Consider the following 7,549-nt stretch of genomic DNA (forward strand, 5'->3'; position numbering starts at 1 on the left):
AAACATCTGAAGCTTCAAAGTTTGCTTGCTTGCATTCAAGGTGTGCCCGTTGGCCTTCCAATGCCACCCATCCGTACGCTTTCACCTAGGATTATTCTCTCGTTGCGCTTTGCCGTGTGACTACTAAACGCTACAATGCGCGCCCCATATTTACTTTGGAATAAGTCTCGTCCTAATTACATCCAAATGACTCACTGCCCTTGGTTCATTTTTAGCGACCATAGAATAGCTTGTTAGTAAAAATGCTCTTTGTTGTCAGTGATAATTGAACATCCTTCTGTACGAAGGCAGAGGTTCATTCGCGAAGCTGGATGTTTTCCCGTCAAGCATATCATTAGTTGGTGACAAACATAAAGAACCTCCCATGTCGTATCACAAAGAAAAATACCAATACGAGAAACTGTTTGGCAAACCCGTTGTCGTACGTAAATTGTGACAACAAGTTCTTACGTTCATGCAAAGTTTGGCAACACGCGCAATATTTATTTATCTGACGTGTTAGCATCGCATTATAAGAACTTTCGAGTACAAGCTTTACATATTGTTCATACTATTCCATTATTGACTACAAGACAATCGGATATGGATGCATGGCTTTTAAAGGGTTATCCTAGACGAAATCTCGAATAAAATCATCTTCGAGATGAAATACTGTTATAGTGCATGACACTTTTTGGGGTTTGGATTTAAAAGGTAGGGCCACGAAAAACGTCACGTTTTCAGCAAACTATGTCCACAGTGGGGAATTCTTACTTTCAACTTTCTTTACGAAAAAACTTCAGGTGTTCAATCTGCAAAACAAAAAGAAGGCATTTATTCACTTAGTGCAGTGTGCCAAGGATATGCCAAACAGCACCTGGCTGTGTGTCACTGCTGGATGTTAGAAATAATTTCTTGTGTTGTATATTTCAGCTTCTTTCAAAGGAGCACAGAGAAATCAGCATAAGAATATTTGTTGGTTTCATAGTTGATGTTTTTTCTAACATCTGGTGCAATAAAAAAAAGGAATATGAAGATTTTACCTGATGGACAATGTTCACGGCAATCATTCTTAGACTTTCGACTACGGCCGACTATTCCGGAATGAGAAGTATACAACTGTATCTATGGGGATGCTATGACACAAATATATCCCACCAGCAACCAGTGCGTCGGTGCAGAACACAGAAGGTAGACTTATCACCTTGGTCCTGACTGTCACGACTGTGTTTACAATGTAGGCTACATAAATTAATAATTCATTTGTATTTTTTTTTCTTCTTTTTTTTGCGACTGATATCCCTTCGTGAAATTGGTACATGAACTTAAGGTTAAATATCTGAGGACATTTCTTTTCTACGAACGAACCAGCGAGTTAACCGATAACTGTGCCATCTGGCGCGTGTGCTGACGAACTGAGTGGTCATACGGCCAGCAATTTTGAGTTCAGCGAATTTTTATAATTGTTCTTTAATTACAAAGAAGTGGCAAAAACTGGTTATAATACATTTAATATTGCTATAATAAATCGGCAAATACTTTAAAGCTTAACTAACCCCACTCCCAAAAAATGAAATGAGATTCTACGTGAAACATCACCGACTAGCCCTTTTTTAAAAAATAAACATCTCTCCTGTACTCATTAATTCCTTATACTTTTGATAGGTTTTGATCTTGATTTAACTATTTTCAATCATACTTGATTTATTCGGTTTTCGTCTTTTAACTACAACATCCGATTTGTCATGAATTTTGACACTATGTTTTATTAACAAGCAAAACTGCTTAAAACCCAGCCAATAATAGAATACGAGGCTGCGTGACTGCTCCGATGCTATACTACTTGCTATTACTTGATATACAAATTTTAAACATCTGAGCATTTGCGCTGTTACATAGACTTCCTATGTTGCCAAATTTAAAAGGAAAATACAACCCCGAGCGACGTGGGTATGGCTCGGCCCCGCGTTGATCGGGGAGCTTTTTCATCGATTCAGTGCGAAGATAATTTTTTTTTTGTGCGGTGATTTCAGTGCTCGGTGCAATCCCCGATTTCAAAGTAAGGCCATCCCCGATTAAAATCCCCGATTAGACACTTCCTAGCACTGTTTTCTGCCATAATTGTTTCCTATTTCTTCTAAGAAGTTTTTTTCTTGACTTTTTCCGTATAAAAGATTATTTTTTCCCCTGTTCTAAGATAATTTACAAATTTTTCAAAACATCAGTAATTAACAGTGTTCTGTCGAATAAGGAAAAACTTGATTCGTTTTGTAAACGAATCCGAATAAGCAGTACAAACGAATACGAATAACGAATAAAAAGGATCTTATATTCGCGAATACGAATAATATTCGAATAACGAATAACAAACAAATTTTCGATTAAAATATTGTCGCGGGTGAAGAAGGGGAAATGTTTATCTCTTCACATAGATGATTCACCCGCTCATTGAACTACGCTGCGACCGTGGGAATGAATCATCGCAGATAATCAGCGCTAGAAGTATAGATACGGAGACATGCGCTCCGGAAGGGGCGTAATTAGCATAGCAGTATAAATACGAGTGTAAAATTCAGTTAACGACGAGTTTCCTGGTTTCCCTAGAGGTCTTCAGACGCTTCTCCAACTTTTGGTAATGGTTATCTCCTTTTGTTCGAGTAAAACCATTGTTTAGATTTAAGGCATCACTTGTTGTATTCATTTGCGCTTGTTCAAATACAACTCGTGTGACAATATCCAGAGTCATAGACCCCTGGCTGCTCCAATATGGCTATTTTCCCTCTCAGAAAAATTGTACCCTTTTGCGGGGAACACTATACGAAAAAAACGAGGATTCTAGGGCGGAGCGTAAGAGTAATTTTCCGCCTGGTGCAAGCGCCATCTGGCTACAAATGAGTCTAGCATGGAGTGAAGACCAACACACCCGCAAGAGGCGCTTTCATCGGATGGAAAACGTCTAGTGTGTCCCGTTGCTGCACCGATAGCACCGCTTCAGCCATAGGGGGGTGGGGGGGGGGGGGGGGGTGGTCTTATCAGTGACCTTGCCCTCTGATAGGCCAGGTTAATATAATACTATATATATATATATACCAGAGTAATAGAATACTATGTATTAATACATATAGTATTCTTTTACTCTGGTAAAACTTTAGGAAAAAACAAACATAGGGTTTATAAGAATTCGGCAACTCTGGTTGATGCCGCAAAAAAGGGATTTCCATAATTTAGTTTTTTAACCTACTCTAAAATCGTTGGATAAAAAGAACAAAATCTGAAAATTAGGCTACAGGTAGAGCTAGCGTAGCTCCTTTTTAAAAACCCTTTTGCGTCCTCGTAGCCCTAGCTGTTTGTTCCAAAAACAAAGCCAAAGTGACCTCATTTGCATAAGGTCCTCTCGGCTTTCTAAAGACTTTTTCATCGAATTTTTACCCACCCTTCCCATTAAAATAAAATTATAGAAAAAATTAGGGAGTTCTCACTATTTATGAGAACGTAGACACAAAAAATAGTACCATTTAGGTAAAAATTTTAGCACTGAGAGAACCGCAAAAACGGACGAGACTTCCAAAGAGTTCTGGTTTGGTACTGTATAATTTAGATTTCCCCCCTTTTCTTTGTTACAGTGGGTACGTTATTCATTTCTTCATTTCCAAATTTTTTTTCTAGCCCCAATTCTATATAGTTTATGTTTATTTAATTATTGTTTTTAAGTGGCTCGTCTCCCCTAGCAGAAAAAATTCGTTTCCTGCAAGAAATTCGTCTGCTGCAAAGGAACGAGCCACTAGGGCTCGGTCCTGATCACATTCTAATCGGGGACATCGCTAAGCTCCCCCGATAAAAATGAATCGGGGAAGTTTGGTGCGGGGATTTCTTTTTTCGGTGCGGAACGGTGCTATAATCGGTGCTGCACCAATAGTACCGCTTCAGCCATAGAGGGTTAGTCTTACCAGTGACCTTGCGTTCTGATAGACCAACGATAATCACGTGACTAGGGTCACATTTTGTTCTTGTTGGCGCATCTGATGACGAGACTGAAAAGAAGAGAAGAAAAGTGCTTTTGACCTGATAATTACGCGGGACATGACCCGACCCTGGTTGTTTTTTCTGACCCACGGGTCAAGCGGGACGGGTCATTATTTTTGGATCGTCGACCTGGTTCAAAACCCTTTAAGGAAAAAAACCCGTTAATTTTAACCCTTTAAGAAAAAACCGGTCCTATTTGGTCCGGGCCACAGGCCACAGCCCTATCTATGACTCTGGTAACGCCTACCCGCTATAGAAGAGTTTACAGGCCTTAACCATTAAGCAGGCTTTGCTCGGAGACGTCAGAGCAGACGCTCTTTTACCAAGGCCTACTTAATGCTTAAGGCCTGTAAACTCGTATCCCTCCTATGGCGGGGACGCGTTACCTGGCAATAACCAATCAGAGGAAAAACAAGGGTTACGACGACACCATCTGGCGCTCGCTACTGCTACTGCTTCGAAAACCTAAATACAAGATTAAGCAAAAAACAGGGTTTCCTTGTATTTTTTAATTAAGAGTATCTTAGAATCCTTAACTTTTAGTTAATGAATTCCAGTAAGTGAAGAAAATCACCTCTTTGAAAAAGATTTGTGTCCACTAAGTAATATTTTCATCATTAGATTTCACCATTTCAATTAATTTTGCATCGGTATTGGGATGGTGGATAAAGACTTCGTCTAGAGATTTATGGATATCAGTCTGTCGGTTCAATTCTATATTAGTCATGTTATCAATCTGAGTAAAATTTTATAAATTTTTAATTTTATCTCTAAGTGAAAATGTTTAATCCATTTATAGATTTTTTTCCTAAGTGATTAGTTCAATTAACTACAAGAACAAGAAGAAAATGTTTCATTAACATGATAATAAAACTTATATATTTTTAACATACTACTTTTTTCTTTTTAACAACTCAATTGACATATTGCTGTCAAACTAGCACACTTTTCATTTCAAAAATTTGATTTCCTTTTGTTTTATCTTTATTCATATGTTTATGTAACTATAACAAGTGTTAAAGTTTTTTGGGGGTATTTTTTACGAGGCTATAATTGCGAGCGCCAGATGGTGTCGTTGTAACCCTTGTTTATCTAGGGAACGCCTACCCGCCATAGGAGGTATTTGAGTTTACACTTTACAGGCCTTAAGCATTAAGTAGGCCTTGCTTTTACACGTGGAATTCTACCAGGTTAAAGCACTACTTCGTTGTATTTGAATCTTTAAGAGTTGACGGAACTTTGCTTCTGAAACCAGATATGAATATGAAAGAAAAACATCAGCTTGAACAGTTGGATGAAACTGGTAACGTTAAAGATGATCTCATGTCTGACGAAGAGCTTGAAGATGAAGAAATAGAAAAACCAAAATCTCGAAAAAAACCCTGGAATTGTTTATCTGTCATCCATCCCTACAGGAATGAATCCCCAGCTTGTCCGTGAATTTCTTGGGGTTCATGGCGAAATTGGAAAATCATTCCTGCAGCCCATAGAAAGTATATTTATCATTAAAATCATGGTTTTTGCTTAAATTGAGAAGTTGTATATTTTTAGAAGCAGGTGTAAAGAAGAAGCGCAGCAACAGGTTTTCTGAAGGCTGGGTGGAGTTTGCAAGTAAAAGGGTTGCAAAGGCTGTGGCTGAACGACTCAATAATACAAAAGTAGGAGGAAAGCGTAGAACTCGGTACCACGAGTGTTTATGGAACATCAAATACCTACCTAGATTTAAGTGGGCTCACCTTAATGAGCGTTTGGCTTATGAGAAGGCTGTCCGTCAACAAAGGATGAGAACTGAAATTGCTCAAGTCAAGAGAGAAACCAACTTTTTTATAGAATCAGTTGATCAAAGTAAGAAATTGAGAAAAAAGATGGATAAACTTGAAGGTTGGAATGTTACTCAGCGATCCACAGAGGAAGAAATTACCAATCGCAAGGCAAGCAGCCAAAATCAGGACAGAACAGAATTCTTGAGGAATCTGTTCAATCCTTCTAAGTCAAGTACATCATGAATAACCACTGTATCCTTTTTACTAACATAACAATAAAAATGAGCATTCTTTCAGTAATGTAACAATAGAAATGAACATTCTTTCAGGACTTCATTATTAGTCATGTTTTTTGTTGCCAAGAATCTTCTTTCGTTGCACAAACATGTGGGTATACAACTGAGGAAACACTAAAGAGAAAAGAAATGGTTAACTTTGCTTAAGAGTCAATAACATGAGTATTACCTGGAATGTAGGCCAACATGACAAGAATGGTATAGTAATAGAAATTAAAAGTGAAATTCCATGCATTTGGTAATAAAACTGAAAATTCTTGTGTTTTGTTATAATGTGGAAGTGCACGGTAGCAACAAAGGAGCTCTCCAGTTACTCCAGCAGGATACAGAATTATAAAAAATGTATATCTGAAAAATTAAAATAAAATCTAGAAAGTTTTAGGTACATGTTAAATATGTACTTAGTGTTTTAAATACCTGCACCACAGTAGAATTCCTGGAACAAAGGAAATTAAGTTCAATACATAATAAAGGTAACGTAGAACTTCAGTGACAGTCCAAGCCAATAACAAAAGAGAGAATCCTATTTGGTCTCTTGCATCAGGGACATTATAAAGAATAGGCCAGATCAGGAAAACCCGAGAATAGACTTGAGCAAAGGTAATGACTGTGTTGCTAGGAGTGATACCACAAGCGCAGTGTACAACCTAAAAATCAATATGTTATTGCAGAATTTAATCACACAAAAAGCAACAAAATGGCTTCATGGATTTTACCTCAAGAATGGCTCCAGACTGAAAGATAAGTAGAGGAACTTCCACATGTTCCCATAGGCTTTTCCCTCCCAAACCTTGGTTGATGACAAAGTCTACCATTTTGTACAATAAGAAGGACCATCTGGTAACGTCCCGTCATTAGTTTTTTCCAGAAAAAAATGGTAGTGAAAAATTAAACTGTTACCCCAGAAATTGTATTGCATTGTAGAAAATTAGATAGATCCTCGCGGGTAAGGATAACACACGGGACGGGGCTTTTTTTGTCGCAGTCATGGTTTTCTTTCTTACTGAGGTCGCTGCGTGAACTGAGCGAAGTTTTGTGTCGAAAATCTGTAAAAAATTATTGTATATTTTATGTGTGAGGACTTTCCAAAAACTTTCAACAGAGATTTCACCTGTCAAAAAATCCGGTTTTCTAAGTATTAGGCATCGCAATAGCGCAATCGATTAAGGAAATGAAGTCGATAGTTCGATTATATACATATTTTTCCTCGTATCCCGATTCCCGAAATGAAGTTTTTAAAGAGGAGCCAGAAAATCGGGTTTTAAGCCATAAAATCTTTCAATATATATATATATTAATATAAATCGATATGTATATATAATATAAAACATAGCTTTAGTATAAAGAAGGAAAACGCAGTCCCTCGTCTGCGTATCTTACCGTTCAAAATTTAACATTGGTCACCAGAAGTGTCAGCTTCAAATCCTATTCAAATCGTTCTTCCTAACACCTTTCGTAAAACACTAAACACTGCATTCAGATTCAGAT

At 37.7% G+C, this 7,549-nt stretch overlaps 2 protein-coding genes across 4 annotated transcripts; one reads left to right on the forward strand and one right to left on the reverse strand.

Moving 5' to 3' along the window:
• Positions 1-5,126: 5,126 nt before the first annotated feature.
• On the forward strand, positions 5,127-6,096 carry LOC116931932 (activator of basal transcription 1). 2 transcript variants are annotated; one of them, XM_032939613.2, is made up of 2 exons: positions 5,127-5,495; positions 5,557-6,096. In XM_032939613.2, exons 1-2 carry the CDS (start codon positions 5,420-5,422, stop codon positions 6,006-6,008), a joined length of 528 nt encoding a protein of 175 aa, XP_032795504.2. In that variant the 5' UTR covers positions 5,127-5,419; the 3' UTR covers positions 6,009-6,096. The 2 variants fall into 2 exon arrangements, with proteins under 2 accessions (XP_032795504.2, XP_032795503.2); XM_032939612.2 differs by having other exon boundaries at positions 5,132-5,495; positions 5,554-6,096.
• LOC116931931 (very-long-chain (3R)-3-hydroxyacyl-CoA dehydratase 2) lies at positions 6,003-7,313 on the reverse strand. Of its 2 annotated transcripts, XM_032939611.2 has the most exons (6): positions 7,173-7,313; positions 6,962-7,107; positions 6,778-6,898; positions 6,479-6,708; positions 6,231-6,409; positions 6,003-6,175 (listed from the first exon to the last, which is right to left on the reverse strand). In XM_032939611.2, the coding sequence occupies exons 2-6, from the start codon at positions 7,048-7,050 to the stop codon at positions 6,105-6,107; spliced, it is 690 nt and encodes a 229-aa protein (XP_032795502.1). In that variant the 5' UTR covers positions 7,051-7,107; positions 7,173-7,313; the 3' UTR covers positions 6,003-6,104. The 2 variants fall into 2 exon arrangements, with proteins under 2 accessions (XP_032795502.1, XP_032795501.1); XM_032939610.2 differs by lacking the exon at positions 7,173-7,313 and having other exon boundaries at positions 6,962-7,166.
• Between the last annotated feature and the right edge of the window lie 236 nt (positions 7,314-7,549).

The sequence above is a fragment of the Daphnia magna genome, linkage group LG10 (assembly GCF_020631705.1).
Source record: "Daphnia magna isolate NIES linkage group LG10, ASM2063170v1.1, whole genome shotgun sequence".
NCBI classification, from domain to species: domain Eukaryota; kingdom Metazoa; phylum Arthropoda; class Branchiopoda; order Diplostraca; family Daphniidae; genus Daphnia; species Daphnia magna.